Below are 24728 nucleotides of genomic sequence, written 5' to 3' on the forward strand. Positions count from 1 at the left end.
TTTTCATTGCATACAAATATTTTTAATATATGCAAGCAACATTTAATGAATTTGTAAGGAAAGGAAAGGAAAACATTTCTTTTAAAAACAAATTTAAAAAAAAAAAAGTTTCATTACTAACGAAAACATGGAGAAGATACAAAAAAAAAAAAAAAATAATCCTCGACGGTTGGTTTTTTTCTTTTTTTTAAACGTTTAAACAACTCGTTTGTATTTTATCATTATTATTATTTCACGTTGCTAAACGCAAAGTTTGTTAAAAAATTTTATTGAATTTTTTTTTTGTTAAACTTGTCGCAAAACTCTTACACGTTAATAATATACGCAACGACGTTTGATGTCGAGAGAGGTCGATAGATAGAATAATAATAATAATAATTTGTTCTCACATTTTCGGTAAATTTTAGCAAAAAATAAATAAAAGTTATCAACGGGGGGGGGGATGGCTATGATAGGAAAAAAACAACAACAACAAACAAGTATCGGTTGAGTAGAGTCTTGGTCGTGGTAGTAGTAGTTGTGAATCGAGTTTACTTTCTATTTATAATTTTTTATTTTATTTTTGCTGCCATTAATCACTTCGTAGCAAAATTTCAAATGATTGGTTTACGAACAAGCGTTCGTTTAATTTCATTCGTGTTTATTTATTTATTTTTCTCTCGACAGACTCATTGAATTAAACGAAAAATTAAAAAATTTTTTTTTAGTCTTCTTTCACGTTTTATTTTCTCTCTCTCTTTTCTCTCTCTCTCTCTCTCTCTCCCCGGTTTAAAAAAAAAAATAACTTGACGTCCGCCTCTTCTGATTGAAAATTGTTTGATTTCGTTCGATTGAAATCCTGACGGTCGGTTTATCAAAAATCTAGCCGCCAAAGGAAAAGAATTAAAAACAGAAAAATTTTTTTGTTGTTGTTGTTGTTGAATAAATATCGAAACGTTTCGATCTCGAATAGGAATCGAAATAAATCGAAAGACAAGAAAAAAAAAATCGAAATGATCGAAACGTTGCAAATATTTCCTATACTTTCTAACAAACGAAAGAATTTCTCCCTTCGTTATTTAAACTTAAAAAAATTTAATGATGTGTCCGAAAAGGAGTGCGTGTGTGCGTACATGCGTGTGCGTGTTTTTTTTTTTTTTTTCGTTGCGGTGATAAATGACCGCTGGAGAAGTTTATATCAATTCTTTTGCTAACGTTCATAAAACGAAATTTTTTTTGTTATTTTTTTTTTTCCCCAAAATGGCGTCAAATGATTATTTGAAATAATGTTGAATCCAATCAAGGAATTATGAACGAAATAATCGTAACGGATTCTATAGATTCTATAGATTCGATGGAAACTTTTCATTCTAATAAAGAATAGAAGAAAGTAAAATAATAATAATAATAATGATAAAGTTATCGAAGCGAGTTCGAGATTTTTTTTTTTTTAAGTTGAAATTTAATCGATCGATACGAAAATTGGGAATGAGGAGAAGAACAAAAAACTACTGTTACTTTTTTTTTTTTTTTTTTTTTTTTTTTTTTAACCCGAGCACTCGGAAATTCGCAAAAAAATTTTTTTTTCTTTTTCTTTTTCTCCCCACCACTACCACCACCACCGCCATCTTTATTGACTCTGTGATATATACACGTTGCCTGACGCTGTTGATCCTGTTGGTGACGACGATGTCAATTTAAAAAAAAAAAAAAAATTTTATAACGGTAAAAATACCTGATGCGAGAGTATTTTTAAATGGGTGGGAAATGATAAGACAACAATAAATGAACAACAACAACAACAACAACAACAAACGCCAACAATTGTTTAAAAAGTTTTCAAATCGTTGTGAATTAAATTTTTATTATTTTTTTTTTTTCGATCGAAGACCAAAAAATTATTATTTGAATTTAATTGATGAAGAAAAAAAGGGGACGCAATTTGAATTTAAAAAGAAATCATTCCAGATTGAAAATCCCGTAAGAGAGAGAAAGAGAGAGAGAGAGATGGAGAGAGAGAGAGAGAGAATAAAAATGGTTCAAGACTCGCATATACAATTGTTAAACATTGTTTTGGAAAGCCAACTTTTTCACGGCCGGTTTTTTTTTTTTTTTTTTTTTTTTTTTTTTGTTTGATCGCCATAAGCTAATAATGATGGAATTATACAATCGTTTACGAGTGAAAATAATAATAATAATGATAATAATAAATTCGAGGCGCAATTTTTTTTTTTTTTTTTTTAAACTTCTTTTTATTATTATTATTATTATTATTATTATTATTTTTATTATTATTATTATTATTATTATTTTAATTAAAGTATTTTTTTATTTTTTTCGTCGCAAGTTCATTGACCACACACGCACACACACACACACAATCGTATACTCGCAAAAACGTACATCGCATATGTGAACGACGAGAATGATGATGATTATTATTATTATTATTATTCGTTCATAATTTTTTATTTTTATTTTTTATTTTCAAGGCACATACCGAAAGCGAAAGCTACGACGGTTGCGGAAACTCCCGAATTCAGACGAATAGCGGAAAATACAAAAATACAATCGAACGTGAAATACCACGAAGATTTTGAAAAAACGAAAGGGAAATTCACGCAGGTCGCAGACGATCCGGAAACCCTACGGATAAAAGCCAATTCTAAAAACATAAGCAACGTTGCGTACCACGGAGAACTCGAAAAGAAAGCCGTCATGGAAAAGCTTAGAAACATGGGAGGAGAAAATGGACATAACGAAAGTAATTAAATTAATGATTTATTTATTTATTCGTTTTCACCGTGAACCGAGGGTTCAGAGGGGGAAGAGGAGAAGGGGGAGGAGAATGAGGAGAAAGAGGAGGAGGAGGACAAAAGAGAGAAAGGAAGGAAGGAGGGAAGGAAGAAGAAGAAAAAAAATCCCCCTTCGGATAGTAGGGTGGATTTTTTTTTTTTTTTTTTTGATATTTCGACTGCTTAAAAAAATTTTCGAAAGAATCCTGTCGGGAAGGGGCGGGCGAGGGAGCGGGGTGGGGTGGAATGGTGGGAAGAAGGGAAGCGGCGCGGGAATTTTCGGGAACGTCGTGGATCAATATCACACGCACAATATTTATAATTTTATTTTAAGAAACGTAACGTTACTCACGTTGAGATATCGATTCGTTCGTTCTATTTAATTCTCTCCTCTCTCTCTCTCTCTCTCTCTCTTTTTTTTATTTTAAATAAATATACGAATTCCCTCCCCCCGTAATTAAAATCAATTTAAAATGCATCAATTCGCATTCGTTTTGTAACTACGTTAAAAAATTAATTCCCTCCCCCTCCCCTCCCTGCCCCCCCAAAAAATATGTCCTCCATTGGCATTAAGAATGAATTGAATAATAAAAGATGAAATTTGGTTGTTTGAAAAGAAAAAAAAAAAGAGAAATCTTTAAGTACATGATTAATTGTTCGTTTGTAGTTTTTAATTTTTTCTTATTTCGTTTTGGTGAAATTTTTCCTTGATCTGTTTTTGAAAGAATTCGTTTGATTTAAGGTGGAATCGGTAATAACAACTCGCAACAACAACAACAACAACAACAACAACAAATGGATAGAAGTTATGGAATACAGCATAAACCGGTTTATCACGAATCTCAAACGAATTCTTCGTATCCGATGAGGCAAAGTTCGACGGTTATTTACACGTCCGACAGAGGACCGGGTATTTTATATTTTTTATCAAAAAAAAAATAATAATAATAATAATGAGAAGAAGAAGATGGTGGATGAAAAGAAACTAAATTTGTTTTTATGATTACAGTGTCAAGTTTACCCGATAGGAGAATCGGTTCGATACACGATTTGGATCCTGTCAATGAATTTTACGGTTCGTTAGGAGACAGTGCAAAAAGTTCCGGAACGGATTATTACGGAAGGAATTACATGATGTCGCAAAATAACGGACAGCAACAGTCACAGCCACAGCCACCACCACAACAACAACAACAACAACAGTATCATCAACAACCTTTGCAACAGCAACAACAACAACAGCCGCAATATCAACATCATCAGCAACCTTTGCAACAACAACAACCGCAGCAACCAAAATATCAAACACCCGAGTACGCGTATTCCAATAATCAAACCCAACAGCAATACAATAGAAACGTAATGAACGGACACCAAAGATCATCCGGACAGAATATGAGTTACACAAATGATTACACTCAAAATAGTTTACCAGAACCTCAGCAGGATGTTTCCGTTCGTCAACAAGTTCGAAATTCCGGGGTAATGTGAAACCATTTTATCCCGTTTAAGTAAATTTGTAAAAATTGACCCGAATTTTTTTTTTTACTAATTTGTGGTGCCCACGGATTTATTACGTAATCCGTTTTTATTCTCGAGGTCGAATGTTTTAGTAATAGATAGGCTTAATAGAAGGGAAAACTCCCGATTATTATTATTATTATTATTCGAAGGAAAAAGCACAGCCGGATAGGAAAACAGTTTGTCAATCACGTGATAAGCTTGTTCGATGACGACGACGACAAGTGATGGAAAAGCTAAAAATTTTTATTGTTTTTAACTTATGTAGATAATTTTAAATTTCAGAGAGTTTTCCGAGCCATGTACGATTACAAAGCTCAAGATTCCGATGAAGTTTCTTTCATGAACGGTGACCTCATCGTCAATTGCACGCCCATAGATGACGGTTGGCTTATCGGTGTCGTCAAAAGAACCGGACAAAGCGGAATGATTCCTGCTAATTACGTCACGTTGGCCATTTAAAAACAAGGATTAAAATTTACGTTTTTTTATTTGAATTTGGAAAATGGTAACAACTCGTCACCACCGTCGTCATCACCGTCGTCACCACCATCGTCACCACCACCGTCGTCGTCACCATCGTCATCGTCATCTGCATCACCTCAGTTTGTTCTTTATTTTTTCCCCTCTTTTAAATTTTAAATATAAAAATATCGTATATGAGAATAATGACGACGTTTGATCAACGATGGCGGACGAGTTGTTCTGATGCGTTGCTGACGAAAATACTTACGACGACGACAACGATGATGATGTTTACGATGATAATAATAATAATAACAAAAAAGATGTATTAATTTAAAAAAAAAAAAAAAAAAGTTTTTTTTGTAATTTTTTACAAAATTGCGATTTAGAGAGATAAAAAAAAAAAAAAAGCTTTAAATTAATTTAAATTTTTCCAATACTAAATGCTAATGTTAAATATTTACTAATAATTGTCATAATCAATATTATTATTATTATTATTATTATCTATTATTATTATTATTATTATTATGTATTATTATTAAGGTAATTTTAACGACGTAATTGAAATTTCATATAATAATGTGTTTTGTTAAATGATTGTCAAGTTGTGGGGGTGGGGCTTGAGGAGGAGAAAAAGGAGGGGAGAAGGAGGAGGAGGAGAAAAAGGAGGGGAGAAGGAGGAGGAGGAGAAAAAGAAGAGGTGGAGGAGGAGGAGGAGGGAATTAATATTTTTTTAAGATATTGAAGTGTATGTATGTGTGTGTGTGTGTGTGTGTGTGTGTGCGTGCGTGCGCGGTCATTGTAAATAATATACATACATTTTTTTTAAATATTCCATTTGTTAATAACGATTGTGACTGACTGACTGATTGATTGACTGACTGATTGATTGATTGATTGTTTTTTATTAATTTTTAAGGGAATCGTAATAATAACACAAGATTCTTCCAATGCATTTAATATTTAATTCAGCGCGATCGTTCGATTTTATCACCCAAAAAAAAAAAAAAAAAATTTTGTCTTCTTTGTTGTTGTTATTATTATTATTATTGTTGTTATTGTTGTTGATATTATTACGATTATTATTATTATTATTAATATTGTTATTTTAAACGTAAAGGATTTTTTTTATATTATTATTATTATTATTATTTTGTAATTTTTACGAATTTTTTATATGTGAGACTAATTAAAAAAGGAAATTTTAAAGGCAAGTGTGGCAAAATATTGAAACGGGAATATCATCCCGAATTGCTTATTCATCCAGGTTTACGGAAAAGAAAAAAGAGAAAAGAAAAAGAAAGGATCAGGGAATGCGTAGGGAGAGGAGGGGAGTCGTAGAAGGATTTTCCCAGTGATTTAAAAAATTACAACCTTTCGATTTAAATTTTTTTTTAATCCATCGTTAAATCCGTCCCATCGTTAAACAAAACATTAGAAGCCATGCTTAGTGCCTTTATAATAATAATAATAATAATAATAATGATAAAATTCTCAACGAGTCATCCAGACCGAAAAAACCCGAGTCTTCCTTATTTTTTTTATATACAAATTTTCCTACATTCCTTAACCTCGTTCCTCGTCGCTTAGTTAGGCCTAAAACAAACAAACAAACAAAGAAACAAACGAGTCTTCCTTTTTAATTTTTTTTTCCATTTGTTTTATTATTATTATTATTATTATTATTTAGAATAAAATACGTACGTAATTAATAGATGGATAGATTGAAATTCAATTGAATGATAATTTTTTTATATGTATTTGATAAGAAAATAATGTTGTGATGACGTCATAACGTGACGTTTGTGGGGAAAATTTGTTTTTTTTAAAAATAATAACGACTGAATTTTTTTTTTTTTTTATTTAAAAAAATATGCATTTTGTACGTTTTTAAATTTAATTTATTATTATTATTATTATGATTATTATTATTATGATTATTATATTATGATTATTATTATTATTAATTATCTGTTGGAATTGGCCACGTGTTGACGACAATCAATAATTTTTCAAAACGGTAAAATGATTAAAAATGGCCTTCCACGTTTGTGGAATATTTAACATGATTTATTAAGGGTTGAAAATAAAAAAGGTTTTGGAAACGATCATAATAATAATAATAATAATAATGATGATAATGATAATGATAATTTTTTTGTTTGTTACATTCGACGACTGCATTTTTTTTAATAATATAATAAATTTCATATGTTATCCCGCACAAATTTTTCTGCGTTTGTTATTATTGATAGTAATGATATAATAATAATAATAATAAGTGCCGTAGAATGGGAAACGTATACATTCCTAAAAATTTGATTGAAAAAAAAAAATTATTATTATTATTACTACTACTATAATGTTTAGGAATTTTTTATAAACTTATGTATCTTAATAATAATAATGATAATGATAAGATTTACTTTTAAACTCTATCAGGTATGGCAATTTCCACGTATACAAATTAGGCAATAATAATAATAATAATAATTAGTTTTAACCCGGTTTTTTATATACTTTTAAAACGTTCATTTAAAATTTATATATTTGCAATATTTTATGCGTGTCTGTGTGTGTGTGCGCGTGCGTGTAAATAATTTTTTATAAGTACTATTATTCTTCCAAAATCAATATACATATATATATATATATATAAATACATTTGTGTCGTTTTATATTAATAATAATAATAATGAGTATTTATAGTTGTAAGGAAAAAGTTTTTTTTAAATAATATTATTCATTTCCATTTAAAATAAAATAATTATTAATAATGATAATAATAATTAATAAAAATTTTCGCTGTACCTGTACCCCATTCATTCATACATTCAATTATTATTATTATTATTAGTTTTAAATGTAAAAAAAAAAAAAAAATTTGTATAAATTGTTTATAATTTTTGATTATTATTATTAATCGATTTTTATTATATTATTATTATCATTATTCCGATTTCTTTTTTAACGATTATTATTATTATTATTAAGGTTGGGCAGCTGTCGTTTCAATTAATAAATAAATAAATAATTAATTAATTATATTTAATTAAAATATATTTTATTTGTTTCTTTTTTTTTTTAATTTTTTTCTTCTGTTCTACTGCATTTATTTAAACAAAAAAAAAACAATTATTATTATTATTATTATTATTATTATTATTTGTTTAAAAAAAAATTTTTAAATAATTTTGTATTAGCTTTAGTTATGAGTTTTAACAAATTTTAATTTAAATTATACATATACATATATAAATATTTACGTGTTGTATATTATTATTATCATTATTATTATTATTGTTTTATTTTCATAAGTTAAGTAAATGCATAGAAAATGCCAAATAAATAATAATAATAATACCCAAAAAAAAAAAAAAATTTTTTTTTTTTAAGTTAAAAAAATTAATAAGTATTAATAATTAAAAAATAAGAAAATAACTTTATGAGTTATTATTATTATTATTATTATTATTATTATTATTATTATTATTATTATTATTATTATTAAAAAAAAAAAAATTAATTTTAGGTTTATTGATATGAATGATAAGAAAGAAAAATTATACATAAGTTTTTTTTTTTATAATGTTTGATTAAAATAATTATTCAATTTATATTATCTATTAATTATTTGTGTATATATATATATATATAATACTACTACTACTACTATTATCATTATTATTAGTATTATTATTATTAATTATTAAAACTTTTGAATTAAATAAATAATTTTAATTGTAAAAAAGAAAAAACAAAAAAACTGGTTTGTTTTGTTTTAATTGAATTTTTAATTTTTTTTTTTTAATTTTAAACTCAATTTGAATTTGTTTAAATTTTTTTTATAAAAAAGTTAGCAGAAGACTTTTTTTATCACTTTTAAAATCAATTTAAAAAAAAAAAAAATTGTTTATTTCTGGGTGTTTTGATGAATGAGCAAAAAACACAGAAAAAAAATTTCCATTCGATTTAGGATAATATTTTTAATTACATTTATTTAATTTTTTTCTTTTTTTTTCTACAACTAAATTTTATTAATTTTAATAATTTAATATGTTTTATTTTCATTGATTTTAATTCAAATATGAGATTTAAATCGGTTTTAATAATAATAATAATAATAATAATAAATAGTTTTTTTTATCAAAGAGATTGTAAATTGCATTTATCGAATAAAGATTTTATTCGAATAATATCAATTATTACATTTTTTTTTTTTTTTTCTTGTTTTGTTTTTCTTTTTTTTTGATCAATTACAATTATTATTCATTTACTAATTAATTAAGTCATCGACCGTGAAATTAATTATATTTCTTCCTGTTCAAATGTATTATTATTATTATTATTATTATGAAAATATATTTATTGTTTAAAATTACTTCATGAATCTATTGTATTGTTTTATTTGTAATAATGAACAGGTTTATTAACATTATTAATCGAATTATTTAATTTATTTATTCGATTATTATTATTATTAATAAATTTATTAAAATATATTTAATTTCATATAAGTTTCAATATGATACATAATTAATCAATTTTTTTGCAAAGAGTATTGGTTAGCTTCTTTTACAGCCCAAATTATAATAATAATAATTGTGATGACATAATGATTTTTTTTTTTGTAGCTTATGTATTTTTATTATTATTATTATTATTTAAATAACTTTATTAAATATTATTAACTAATTTGAAAATGTTAAAGAAAAAACGACAATGATAAAATTTTTACTCGTCGTGTAATTGACATAAATTAACGTTTTTTATATAAATAATAAATTAAAATATTATATATTTTACCGAAAGTTTTCAAATTAAATAAAAAAAAGAAAGAAAAGTTAATAAAAATGCAAAACTAATTTGTTTTAATTAATTTTTTTTTTTTGTAAATTGCGTTTTAAATAAAATTTGATTGCATCATATTTTTAAATTTTTAAAGTTGGCAACACTCGAAGGCTAGTCGGTGCCGCCATTTTGTTTGTACGTCCATGGACGGATATTTGTTAATGTTAGAAGTGTATGGTCAGTAAATTATTTCTTTTCGATTATGTTATTAATATTTTTTTTTAATTTTTTTTTTTTTTTAAACGGGATTTTTTAAAATTAAAATGAAATAGTTTATTACCGAACGTAATATTATACGATTTTGAAATTTTAAATGTTTTAAATTTAAAAGGTTTGTTAAATTATATTTTACATAAATACAATTTTTTTTTTTTTTTCGCTCGAATTACATTAACAAAAAAAAAAAAAAAAAAGCGTCTCTTGTTAGTTAACGTTTAACATAATGAATAATATTAATAATAATTTTTATTACAATTTTAATTTTATCGGTTTTATTTATTTAAAATTTTACACATTTAAACGTGTATTTATTAATAATCATTATTATTATTATTATTCACGTAGTTTATATGAAGAATATTAATAATATGAAATGATTGCCATTTTGTATTGATTAATTTTATTCGTTTTTTTTTTTTTTTTTTTTTTTTTTGTAAATCTTCGGGTTTTGTCGGTTAATTTCGCCGTATTTTTTTTTTTTTTTTTTTCACATACAAATAAATTTATTTGCTATGTAAATTAGATTTTATGTTGATTCCGATTAAAAACGTTATATAAACGATTATGTTCTACGCATTAAATATTCATTAAATATATTTTATTTATAATAATAATGATAATTTTTTTTTGTTTTAGAAATTTAAAATGAAGTAAATGATGAAAATAGTATTTGAAATTGTTTCATATATAATAATAATACATACGTGTTGATATAAATATTTTATTTTGTGATATGAATGATATTTAAAAATCAATTATTTCATATATCCCTTATAAACTAATAATAATAATAATAATAATGATGATATTTCTTCATTTTTTGTATTGCTTTGTTAAAAAAAAAAAAAAAAAAAAAAAGGAGATAATTGTTTACATAATATGTAATATGATAATTTTTGTAAAATTAATTCAAATTTTCGATTTATTTATTTACAATGATTTTATATATAAAATGATTCATGGTTTATTATTTCGGGTACATCAGTTTTGATAAATTTATTTTAATAATAAAACAGTAGTTTTGATTTACAAAAAATAACATTTATTTATTTTATTTTGTTTCAGTTTACATTAATGAAAAACATGTGAGTTTGAAGAAAAAACATAAATTACAATCAAACATTAAATTCATAATGATTATCTGTTGAAAATATTAATTATGTGGTTAAGAAGTGAAGTGACTGATCAAAGTCATTTGCGACTTACTGCTAAAGTATTGAATCAGATAACAGAAGCGACGAGTAAGCAGTCACATTCGAAATCGAATTCGGAAAGTGTTAAAAGGAGAAAAGGAAAATCATCAAATCGTAAAAAGCGCAAAGGTCAAAAATATTCAGAATCCCAAAAACCGGAAACAAGTTCTCAGGCTCAATTCAGTACAAATAATCATTCTGAATCAAGTAATCAATATTCTACATCAAACTCACCATCATCTTCGTTCAGAAATAGAAAATTTAGCAAAAAGAGAATAGATTTTAGAAAAGCCATTAATAGTGGTGAAGTGGACTCGTGTTCGAAATCATCGAGATTATTGGAAAAAATAAAAAGTAGCAGAGCGAGTAGGAGAATCGGTGGGATTGCACTTAAACAAAGTATTGTTCGTTCGAAAAAATTAAACGCAGTCGAAAACAACGGTCAACTCACGAGAATAATTCACAAAACGAGGTGGCCGAGGAAAAACGAGTCGTTGAAAAAGGATTCGTTTTACGACAATGGCGGCGGGGGTATATTTAACAAAAAAAATTACAATAAAAATTCAAACAATAATAAAAAAAAACGTTGCAACAAAAAAAATAGCGGCGAAGAAGTTTTGCCGGAAAAAACCGGATATAAAAAACACAATCCCAGAGGTGGTCTAATAAAATCAATTCAAAAAAGAACAGGTTTCGGTGAGGAAACGTCTAAAATAAGTAAAAACATTGGAGTGTCGAAATTACAACGAAAATCATCATCATCATTCAGGCTTCCCAATACTAAACAAAAGTGCAATATAAAATGTTGTGATAAAAAGTGTTTGAACAAAAACATTGACAACTGTACAAATGCAATGGAAAGGTTAGATTTAATTAATGAAAATGAAAAAAGTAACTTGATTGTTTTGTCGCAATATGTGAATCCATTACTGCAAGTAAATTCGACGAATGAAAAATCAAATGATAAATTATCACAATTAAATAACGCCATATCCGAGGCGAAAAATTCATTGGAAAATATTCTTGCTGGTAATGGAGGAGACAAGTTTATCGATAAAACAATAAATGGGATAAATGAAAATGTCGTTTCAAATGACAAAAACACATTTGAAGAAAAAGAAAATTTTACTGATTTATATTCTTCGGAAGGTAAAGAAGATAAATTTGACAAAGTAGAAGAAAATCAATTGAGTTTATTGGAAAATTCATGCAAGATAGTATCACCATCGACATTAACTGGTAAAAATCAATAGCAATACTTTTTTTCTTTTTCCAAAAAAAAGTTTTTTTTTTTTTTTTTCAATTTGATATTAATTTAATTTTGACAGATGGACCCTCGGAAGTTTCTTTCTACGAAGTTTTTCCACCGAACATTTATAATTTTGAAGATGCTCTTTGCGTGGTCGGAGAACATTCAGATAAAAATTCATCAGTTACCATTGACGCAAAATATCCAATAATGAAAGATCCAACGACGGAAATTCAAATGTTGGCAACATATTCTGATAGTTTGAAAAATATATCTCAAGAAGAACCGTTTCCACAGAGTAAGAAAACGTTTTATTACATTCATTTCCCGCTTTTGATTTTCACTCGTTTCAAGTTTTTATTTGTGATGTTTTCATTATTTTATTGGTTTTTTTTTTTTTCTTCCCTTTGCTCTCTTTTCAGTCACATCTAATTCGATTGAAAGTCAAATGGCGATCAACATGACTTCATTGGATATATGCAAAAACGTTTACATTCATAAAGAAAGCGGATTAAACGAACAAAATTTTGGTAGCGCGGAAGACATCGAAAGGATTTACGAATTGGCACGAGAAAGTGGTAAAAATTACACTCTGGCAAGAGAACTTGAAAAACATTATTTGATGGATTGTTCGACGAGCGAAAATTTCGACGGTTCGAAAAATAAAAACGACGGAGAGGAAGACAACAATGTTAATAATGGCGTTTTGGAAAATATCAATTGTTCAATGCACGATGATGGTTCCGTTGATTTGAACTACTTGTCAAGGTAATCCAAGTTGAGATTTGAGTTTGTACTTATCACAGTGGAAATTTCCTGTTTTCCTGATTGTTGGGGGTTGTTTTTTTTCAATAGATGCGATACGGGGATAATAACATCTGTCGAAGAGCAACAGTGCGTTCCAATGGAAGAAGACGAATGGGATCCATATCTTTTCATAAAACATTTACCCCCCTTGACGAATGAAATGAGAGCTCGATGTCCAGCATTACCGTTGAAAACAAGGAGCAGTCCGGATTTTTCTCTAGTTTTAGATTTGGTGAGTAAGAAATTTTTTTTTTATTAATAAGTTTTTACAAAAGAAAAATCCTTAAAAATAAAAAATTTTTTCCAGGATGAGACTCTGGTTCACTGTAGTCTTCAAGAATTGCAAGATGCATCTTTTACATTTCCAGTTTTGTTTCAAGATTGTGCGTATACGGTTTTCGTGAGGACGAGACCGTATTTTAGAGAATTTCTAGAAAGGGTTTCGTCATTGTTCGAAGTTATTTTATTTACGGCGAGCAAAAGAGTTTACGCGGATAAACTCATGAATTTATTAGATCCGAAAAAAAGATGGATAAAGTTAGTTTTTTTTTTTTTTACTATTTTTTCTTTTCTTTTCCTTTCGCCGAACCCCATTTTCTTAAAAACTTTTTGCATCTTTCAGGTATCGATTATTTCGAGAGCATTGCGTTTGCGTCAATGGAAATTACATAAAAGATTTGACCATACTCGGTAGAGATTTATCAAAAACTATTATCATTGATAATTCTCCTCAGGCATTTGGTTACCAATTGGAAAATGGTATCCCGATCGAAAGTTGGTTCGTCGATAGAAACGACAACGAACTCATGAAATTGATACCATTTTTGGAAGATTTAGTTAAAATGGCAAGCGTTATTTATTTTTAAATCATTTATTTATTTAAGTTTTTTTCTCTAATTATTTATTTATTTATTTATTTATTTACAGAAAGAAGATGTTCGACCGCACATTCGCGAAAGATTCAGATTGTTTAGTTTTTTACCTCCGGATTAAATAAATTTAATAAAAAACATTTCATACATTTTTTGACAGTCGAGATTACCTATAAAGAAATCAATGTTTTATTATTATTATTATTATTATTTCCTGTATATTAAATGAAAAAGGTACAACAATTTAACAAAAAAGAAAAAAAAAAGCAAATATTTTCACATGATCGTCAAATAATTTTATTTATTCAGTATTGTGAGAAAAAATTTTTTTTTTATTTTATTTAAAGTAACACAAAGAGTACAATTGAAATAAATTAATGTAATTTTTTTTTATTATTTACAAGAAAAATAAATAAAACAATTGTATATATATAAACAAAAAATATTTACAAAATATAATGATTGGTAAATAAAAAAAAAACTTGACAGAAAATTTTTATTAAATGGTGACTAATTTTAATATTTTTATTAACTTTTTATGAAAATTTTATTTTTAAATTTGGGCAGCAGTAAATTGTTCAATTAAACAAAAAAAAATTAATTATAATTAAAAAAAAATTAATTTAATTTCAATTTTTTTTAGTAATTTGACTTCGGTATAAAAATAAAAATTATCCACACATTTTTTTCTTTTTTTTTTTTTTTTAATTTATTATATTAATTTAACAAAAAATAAATAAATAAATATTTAATTATATGAACGATAAATTAATAATAATAATAATTTATAAGAAAATATTAAAAATAATATTAAATAATATAAAATAAGTATTATTTATGTAAAATGAAATTCATTTATTATTAAAAAAAGAAAATTTTTTTATTATTATTAAATAACAAAAAAATATTTAAAAAAAAATTGTTGTTTATCGTATATTTTACGTTAATAATTTTTTTTTTTATTTTTATTATTAAAATTTAAAGAAAATGGAAAAAAAAAAAAAATTTATTACAAATTTAAAAATCATTATTATTATTATTATCATTATTATTAAACGTAAAATATTTTGTTTTTATTTCGTTTATGTTTTGTTTTGTTTTTCATTTATTATTATTATTATTTTTTTTAATTTTTTGATTTTTTTTTGATTTTTTTCTTTTTTTATTTTAATATACTCAAAATGTAAAAAATTTTTTTATTATTATTTTGAAAGAGAGAAAGATAGTGAGAGATAATGGGAGAGAGAGAAAAAATCAATTAAAGTAAAATTCATGAAAGCCTTTTTAATGCAAACAGTGCGGGTTCAATTAATTAATTAATTTCATTTTTATTTTTTTATTTTTTGCTTTTTTTTTTTTTTTACTTATTATCACGTGCAATCAACGTAATGTATTATTATTATTATTAACATTAATAATTTTTTTTTTCATTTGAGTTATTAAATAATTTAAAGTCACGGTTATAAATAAATAAAATAAAATAAAAAAAATATTTATTAATAAATTGTAAAATTTTTTTTATTTTTATTTTTATTTTCAGGGTAAAAATTTATTTTTTATTTTATTTTATTTATTTTATTATTATTATTATTATTATTATTATTATTATTATTATTATTATTATTATTATTATTATTATTATTATTATTATTATAATTTGTTTTTATTAAATTTTTTTTAATTTAATAATAATTAGTTTAAAAATTTATTTTTAATGTTTGTAACAAGTTAAATTAATTAATTAAAAAAAAAAATACATCGAATAATAATAATAATAATTTTCTGTTTTGTTTGTTGTTGTTTTTATTTTGTACTAACAACAACAACAACAACCACAACAACAAAATTTAAAACAATCATTTATTTTATAACATAAACAAACAAAAAATTTAAAAAATTATTATATAGATATATATATATAACACCTGTTTGTACAAAAAAAAAAAAAAAATGAAAACGAATAATTTTTTATTCATTATTATTATTATTATTATTATTTATTGTATCGGTTATCGATTAATAAATTTTATTAATGATTGATTATGTATCGTATATAAAAATTTATTTTTAACACAAAAATTAAAACGAACATGTAAAATTAATTATTATTTTTTTTTTTGTAACTTTTTGTTTAATTTTTTTGTGTTTTTTTTTTTTTAATAATTTAAAACAAACAAACAAACAAACAAACAAACATAAATAATTTTTTTTCTTATTTATCAGGATTGTTCGGTAGTTAAAGTACAAAATTATTATTATTATTTTGCATGATTCGATTGAATGAAAAAAAAAATAAATAATTGAAATGAAAAAAGTATAAAAATTTTTATGTACTTGATAAAATTATCATTATCATTATCATTATTATTATTGTGTAAATTAATTAATAATTTAATGACGTCACTCATCAAATTAATGTAATCACACACACACAAAAAATTTTTTTTCATTTTGTTAAGTTCTTTAAAATAAAATAAAAAAATATATATGTTGTTAATCATAATAATAATAAATTTTTTCAATAATAATTTTGTTTATTTATTTATAAGTTGTTTGTAGTTTAAATTTAATTTAATTGAACAACAAACAGGCAAACAAACAAACAAACGTTCATTATGTAAAAGAAAAAAAATTTATTTTTTTGCCAATCTAATAATTTTTTTAATTATAACGGTCATTTTCCTTTTGCGTGAGTTTTGTAATTTTTTTTCTTTTTTTAACCGTAATAATTAAAATTTTGTTTAACAAAAAAAAAATTGTTGTTAACGTTTTAATTATAATAACAACAATTGTTTATAAAAAAATTTTATTTACAGTTAATCTATTATTATTACTATATATATTACGGTTGAATTTTCAATGTGATAGTTCCACAATATAATTCAAAACCGCCATTTTACCTTTTTTTTTTTATTAATTAATAATTTTTTGTTTCAGGTACTTCAGGTATTATCAGAAGGTACATTGATAAGAAATGTTTTGATGATTGATTAATAAATCAGGATGTGATGTGGATTTATTTTTAAAACGACGAATGTGAATAAATAATTTTATTATTAAACAATTGGATTATGTTCAGGTAAATAATAAATAATTTTTTTTAAACGTAAAAGTGCGACATTTGCGCTAACCTCCCCCTTCCCCCCCTCCCGGTAGAAGGGAGGGTGTGGGAATTAGTTGAAGACAATACTACCCAAATTAATTCTCCTGGGAGTGTTTCCTCCGGAGGGAGGGGCATTCGCGGGAGTTTTAATTTGTATTTTAGGCTCAGCCCCCCTCCTGAGCCAGAACTATGAGGTCAAAGGGTGGGAATCCCCTTCAAAGAACTTTTTATTCCCCTTTTTTACCCTGCGAGAGACAATCCCGAACTACCACCTTCTTTCCTGTCTCCTTCACAGAGTCTACGAGTGTCCGAAGGGAAAGGGAAGGAGGGAGAGATGTCCGGGATTGCCAATCCCATATCAAGTACTCAGTCTTACCCCCTCGAACAAGGCTCGGTGCATTCTCAATACCTCGAAAGGTTCTAGGTCATTCCCAGGATTTGAACTCACGACTCTCAACTCAATAATTTTTCGGGCTAATTTTTTCCCTATTTGGACTCAACCTAACAACCTCGCCCTCCCCCAAGGCATACGAGTTAAAGGTTTACCATTAGCGAACAATCCAATACCCCCGCCCCTAAACCATCCTTTATACCTAACCTCCGAATTACAGGAATACACCCCACCCCCACCACAACCACCACCCAAAAAAAATTAATTGATTGCAATAAATTTTTTGGTTGTTGTTAATGTTAATGTTTTGGGTTGTCGTTATTTAAAAATAAATTCGAATAATAATAATAATAATAATAATAATAATAATAATAATAATAATAATGATAATAAACAATTAATTTAAAGTGTTTAAACGCAAATGGTAGCCGTTTTGATTAAATTAATAACGGATTAGTTATATAGTTGTTTGATTATTTAAAAGAAAATTAATCATTTTTTTTTTTTTGTGAGTTTAATAATAAAGTAATAATTTTTCCTTTTTTTTTTTTTTTAGCTCAAAGGAAAAAAAATAAAACAAACACACGCACACGTAAGAAAAGAAAAAAAAAGAAATTTAGTAATTGGAAAAATATTTGAACTTTAAATGATTAAGTTCATTCAACACACACACACAGGTTATTGGCATCGGTTAATATTTTTTTTTATTTACAATTCAATTGGATTCTTCCATTTTCTTTCTTCATCATCACCACACATTTAATAATTTGGTAATTATTATTATTTATTTATTTATTTATTTATTATTAATTTCACACGATAAAAATTATTTAAAAAAAAAAAAAATGAGGAGTTTATGATGATATTACAATATATAAGAAGAGAGTTCCTTGTGTGAAGGGGGAACCGTGACCCAGATTTTACGGTTGTTCCGAGTAGCCTAAACAATATTAACTGGGACTTATTATAAATTGATTTTCTTTTTCATAAGTTAAACATATGAGAAATGAAAGAGAAAGGCGGTAAAAAAAAAATTTCAATTTACCGGTGGCAAGTTCTAGGTCGGTTGAAGGCCCTTTATTTAAGCAAATTTTTTTTTTTTTTTCGCATTTCGTATTAACCTTCTTTTTATACAACTCGTGGGTACTTGGGTACCTCGTGGGTACCATCGCGCCATATTTATACCGTATAAATTTTTAAATATTAATTTATTTATTATTATTATTTGTAATTTTAAAAACAATTACCCTTAAGGTAAAAATTTTACATATATATATATATATGTTATGCGTAAAAAAAAAAAAAAAATCACAAAGTCACAGTTATAATAATAATAATAATAATAATAATAATCGTTATCGAAAAGTATTGTGATTTTTTAAGGAGGCCCCCTTTAAATGTTAATGACCCCATTTCGACATTATTAACGATATGAAGAAAAAGCTTTTATTAAATCGTACGACATTCGTATTTTTTTAAAAAAAATATTGTTTGTGGCAAAATTTTTTATTTGAAAAACTCCGACTACGTATATATATTTATAAACAATAAATCGATTAAATCGATTTCGATTCGATTCGATTCGATATGTAATTTTTTTTTTTTTAAATGTCGAGCGATACCCTTTTCGAAAAAGAAAGAGAGAAAAATTTATTTCTTAAAAATTTTTTTTTTTTACGAGTATAAATCGATAGATCGATCGATCGATCGATTTTTTTTACGATTCGATTAATCGAAATAATAATAATTATAAAAAAAAAATTTACAGTTATTCGTGTTATATAAGTTAGGTTGTTGTTGTTGTTATAAAACAACAACAAAAAAAAGAATAATTAATTTGAATATACAAAAAAAAAATTAGTAATAATAATAATAATGATAATTCATGTGTGAAAACTCGATTTGGTACTAACGGGGGAAGGAGAGGAGGTGGGGGATGGGAGGGGGTTAAAGGGGCGGGGGAAGGGGCGGGGATCAAATTAATTCCGTTAAATATTAATTTTTTTTTATTTATTTTTTTTTGGTAGAAAAATTTAAATGATTAAAATAATTATTTTGAAGGCGGTTGTCGTTGTCGTTGTTGTCGTTGGTTGTTGGTTGTTGTTGATAAAATTAATAATTTAAAATTATTTATCAATAATCAATTAAATTGGCATTGACTCGATTTTTTTTTTTTATCATGAAAACGTTCAATGAAAAATTTTTTTTTTCTGCTGATTTAACAAACGAAATTTTATAGTAGGATCGAATGGAACATTCGAGAAAATTCTTTTTTTTAAATAAACAATATTTTATTTATTTATTTATTTGGGTAGTACTAGTACCTACTTAAGTTAACCTAACCTCTTAAGTTGTTCTTGTTGTTCTGGGTCAGTGGTTCCATATTAAAAAAGTTACATTGAATATGATCATAATATAATTCGTTAGATAAAAAAATTTTTTAAAGAAGGAGAGATAAAACGTTTGACCTTGTTTAGCGACATCGTTTTATTTCAGGTGTTTCACCCGCGTTTCAAATATACCTTGTACCTTAAAAAATTTTTCTCTCTCTCTCTCTCTCGCGTAATACATTTTTACTTAATTTTGCACAAAAAACTTAATCCGGTCGAGTTTCATTTTTAATTAAAATATCAAAATTTTATTATCTAGAATATTTAACTTATATAATATTATTATTATTATTATCGCAAGTGAAAAATATGTTATTTATTATTATTATTATTTATTTATTTATTTATTTAAACGAGAAAAGGCAGAAAGTTTTTTAATTGTGATGGATATCGTTGTAAAAAATTGAGTATTTGTTACGTTGCAGATACTCATTCTCGGTTGTTGACGATGATGATGATAATAATAATGATGATGATGATGATGATGATGATGTCCGGTTGTTGACTGACACGGTTTGCACATATTTGTTGCGATCGTATAGGAAAAAAAAAAAGAAAACTTTACCGCACTCGGACCCGTAAGTAAAATAAAAAAAATTTTAAATTATTCTACGTCACTTCCGCCACCACCACCACCACCGTCACGACCACCATTATCATTATCATTATTACAATATCTTCTATAAAACAATTTTTTTTTTTATTATTTCATTGACCTAGAATAATATTTTAAAATGATGTTGTTGTTGTTGTTGTTTGTTAATTGCAATGTCGATGTGATTTTTTTTTTTTTTTCTCTTTCCGGTTCAAAAATTATTTAGTTTGAATTTAATATAAGAGCGCCATTTTTGATTTTTTTTAAAATCTGTCTCTCTCTCTCTCTCACACACACACACAATTTAAAATTAATTTTGATGACTTAATTTACGGGGGCCCTATTTATACCAAAATTTTTTTTAAAAAGCGTAATAATAATAATAATGATAGTTTTTTTTTTGTTTTGTTTTTTTTTTTTTTATTTATCCATATTTGTTGAGTAATTTTTTTTTAAACGGTTTAAAAAAAAAAATAACCGAACAAAAAATCGGAGAAAGTTTAATAGTGATAATAATAATAATGGTAGTAGTAGTAGTAACACGAAAATGTAAAAGAGATATCTTTAGAAATCGTACAAATAATAATAATAATTACGCATGTAAATAATAATCGATCGAAAAATATTTACGCGGCGTGTTTTTTTTTTTTTAACAATAAACGCAACAATAATGTTTATGACAACAACAACAACAACAAACACAACAATAATAATAATAATAATTTTTTTATAAATTTTTTATATATTTTAAATCCACGTTAAAAAAATTTATAAAAATCGTTCCTCGTTACGGATAAATATCATGTATATATATTTCAATGTCGAAATTAATAATAATAATAATAATGATGATGATGATGATAATGATAATTAAAAAAAAAAATTTATTGTTTATAATAAATTATTTATCGTTTGTTTCGATGAGTGCGTACGTATTATATGATTTCTTTTTTTTTTTTTTTTTTTGGTCAACGATTAAAAAAAATTAAATTTAAGGTTGTTTGTCGTGGTTGTCGTTGTCGTTGTCGTAATGTAAAATAGTAAGGTAGGGTTAAGAAAGAAATCAAATGGAAAAAAAAATAAAAAAGAAACAGGTACAGTTACGTAAGCTTAACTATATTAAACTCACCAGGTTCAAGGTTAACGTTTTTCAATATCATTTAAAAAAAAAAAAAGGGGCGGCGGTTTAATTTTTTTTTTTTTTTATTTACGTGACGTAATCTTTAAAATTTTTTTTTTTTTTTCTCAGTAAAATTAATAATAATGATAATGATAATAATTATACCCGAGAGACTAATTTTATTAGTATGGAAAAATATATATTATTATCAATCAAAAAAAGGGTTTTTTGTATATTATTATTATTATTCGCGTCAGTTTTGCTTGTTTTTAATCGTCGAATTAAATATAAAGGTTTTGTACTCCCCACTTTCCTTTCCCTCTCCTCCACCTTCCCCCCACAATATGCGGTTGAGGGGCCAAATAAAATATTTCTCTTGTCATTTTATCATTTTACGTTATGATGTTTTTTTGTAATTTTCCCTTTTGCCAAATTTTTTCTTTTTAACGAATTTTTACAATTATTATTATTATTATTATTATTATTACGTTTTAAAAAAAAATTATTTATTAACAAACAAAAAAGAAATTTTGTAAAATTACGACATATATAAAAGGTTCGAATCGAAAAAATACTCGTTTTAAAAAAAAAAAAAAATTTCTCACACATAATAAACGTAAGAAGCAGAAGAAAAAGCAGAAGAAAAAAAAAAAAAAACTTGATTACACGATTTTTTTTTAATGTTGAATTAAGATTGAATCGAAAAAAAAAAAAAAAAAAACAAGTCGAGAGTTGGCATAACCTTTAAGAGAAAGCAGTTTTTTCATTAATATCCTCTTAGTATGTGTGTGTGACGTCAAAGACCTACTTTCTCTCTAGTTTCAACGGAATTTGTGTGATGTACTGACACGGTTAATGTAATAGCAAGAAAAATTAAGGTTATCATATTAACTAATAATAATAATAATACTACCGACTCCTCCCCATCTCCCCACCTTCCTTCCTTCCTTCCTTCCTAAAGTATAGGAAAAATGTATGTAGGTGGTGGTGGTGGTGGTTATATGTAAAACGTATACTTTTTTTTTAAATAAAAATTTTAAATTTGATGATCACGTGACAAAATCTTTTGTCGTTGTTGTTGTTGTTGTTGTTGCGATTCCGATATCTATTGTATGCACGTTACACGTTATTACACCTAATTGCAATTATTATTGCCAACGGCAAACAGTTATAAAATTAACAACAACAACAACAACAAAAAGAATGTATTGTTTGGTGACGGGTACTATACCAGAGAGAGAGAGGGGGGGGGATTTGTTATATATGCCGTTGACATTTATGTTTATGAAACCAAAACCAAATTAAAAAAATTTTTTTTTTTTAAAAATCATAAAAAAAACGATTGACTGAACAAAAAAAAAATTTCAATTGGATTTAGATTTTTTTTTAATGAACTTGAACTTTAATTTTTTAATTTTTGCGACAAATTAGTTTTTTTTTGCGACAAAATTTGGTACAGCTGGGTAGGGATGCTGTGGGTGATGATGCACCAAAAAAAAATCACAAAGGATACATTAAAAAAAATTTATTTTTATGTGCTTTTGTGAGTGTGCGTGGGTGTGAGTTTGGGTGTGCGCGTTCCCGAGTACATAATGTCTATCGATAATTTTTCCGATCAAAAAAAAATCCGTTATTTAATATTAAGATGGCGACGGCGATGGCGGTGGCGGTGGTTGTTTTAACGAATAAACAATATGTCGTGACGTGGCGAGTTGTTATTGTTATTGTTAAAAATTTTCTAGCGTTCGATGATTATAGCACGAATAAATTTTTTTTTGTTGCTATAATTCGTCGATAAAACAATAAAAAGTCGATGCGTTACAGTCGCCATTTTTTTTTATTTTCATTTAAATATTTTTCTTATTGTTCGTCCTCCCCCCCTCCCGTTTTTATTCATTGATGACTTTTTTTTAATAAATTTTTCAATTATAAAAAGTTGTTGTTTGTATTAATAAATTTCTCGAATTTTCTTCTTCTTCTTATTATTATTATTTAATAGATATTATAAAAAAAAAATTTTTTTTTTTATTTAGTCGTAACCGTTTTGTAATGGATTCATTTAGAAAGTTTTTATTTTTTTTATTATTGTAAATTTTCTACAAATTCGTTTCAGGCAATTAATAATGACGCACGAAAAAATTACTACCTTTTTCCCATCATCATCATCATCATCATTATTATTATTATTATTTAATTTCCTTCGAAAACGATTTTTAAAAAACATTTTTCAGTAAAAACCCCCCAAAAAAAAACAATTTTTTTTTTTTTTTTATTCTTCGAAATTTACGAGTAAACCATCATTATTATCATTTGGGGTGGGAAAGGGGGAAGGAATGGATGTGGTAAGGGCGGGGGCGTGGGTGAAAAGAAAACTTTTATTTTACAAATAAAAAAAAATTTATATTATATCGTCTTAAAAAAAAAAAAAAAAAAAAGATTCGTAAGAAAAACTTTTTTTTTTTTTTTTTGATAATTTTTTTTTCGCAAGTTGGTACACGTATGCATTAGTTTTCTTTTTTTTTTTTTTTTTTTTTTTTTTATTTCTTGTTTTTTAACACGTTACAGTCATTAATTTAACTATTACTTAAACGTTTTTATTATGGTTGTTGTTGTTGTTGTTGTTGGTTGCTTGTGTGTTTGTGTTTAATAAGTAAAACACACCGTTATACGCTACATCATGTGGGCGACCTCTACTATAGAGTCATTATTATCATTATCATCGATTGCGGATTTCTACTCTACCACTACCCCTACTCCTACTTTTTAGGTGTTGACCCAAAATGTACCGAATATTTCTTTTTACTATTGAAAACCATTAAATCATTATCATTATTATTATTATTACTAATTTAAAATTCATTTAAAAAAAATTTATTTCGACGATTTAAAAAAATATTATTATTATTATTATTATTTTATTTAATAAAAATAAATTTATTATTTCCGACGGTGACGTCGTCCGATATTTTATTAATATAATAATAATAATAATAATAATAAATTTTTTCACACGTTTTTCTTTTTTCTTTTTCATTGCAGTTTGTAAATTTAAGTTTCCGAAGAGAGAGAGAGAGAGAGAGAGAGAGAGAGAGAGAGGGAAACGTTATTATGTTTTTAACATAATCGTGTTTGATTCAACAACAAAAAAATGTTTTATGTTCGTTAAATGGTGAAT

General features: G+C 25.5%; 2 protein-coding genes across 2 annotated transcripts in view; both read left to right on the forward strand.

The window, feature by feature from the left end:
• The window catches only part of Phum_PHUM206430 (lim and sh3 domain protein 1, lasp-1, putative), a gene marked incomplete at both ends in the record, with an annotated part of 10762 nt that extends 6005 nt beyond the window's left edge, over positions 1-4757 (forward strand). Inside the window, 4 exons of the mRNA XM_002425488.1 lie at positions 2472-2743; positions 3517-3684; positions 3784-4256; positions 4581-4757. Of these exons, the coding sequence (XP_002425533.1) occupies positions 2472-2743; positions 3517-3684; positions 3784-4256; positions 4581-4757 (1090 nt within the window). The remainder of the gene's footprint in view (positions 1-2471; positions 2744-3516; positions 3685-3783; positions 4257-4580) is intronic.
• A 6235-nt stretch (positions 4758-10992) lies between these two features.
• Positions 10993-14249, forward strand: Phum_PHUM206540 (uncharacterized protein; the record flags this gene model as incomplete). The annotated part of the gene is made up of 7 exons (XM_002425489.1): positions 10993-12265; positions 12355-12573; positions 12698-13043; positions 13131-13314; positions 13390-13619; positions 13705-13918; positions 14211-14249. The coding sequence occupies 7 exons, from the start codon at positions 10993-10995 to the stop codon at positions 14247-14249; spliced, it is 2505 nt and encodes an 834-aa protein (XP_002425534.1).
• Between the last annotated feature and the right edge of the window lie 10479 nt (positions 14250-24728).

Source organism: Pediculus humanus, genomic scaffold (assembly GCF_000006295.1).
Source record: "Pediculus humanus corporis 1103172107559 genomic scaffold, whole genome shotgun sequence".
NCBI classification, from domain to species: Eukaryota; Metazoa; Arthropoda; class Insecta; order Psocodea; family Pediculidae; genus Pediculus; species Pediculus humanus.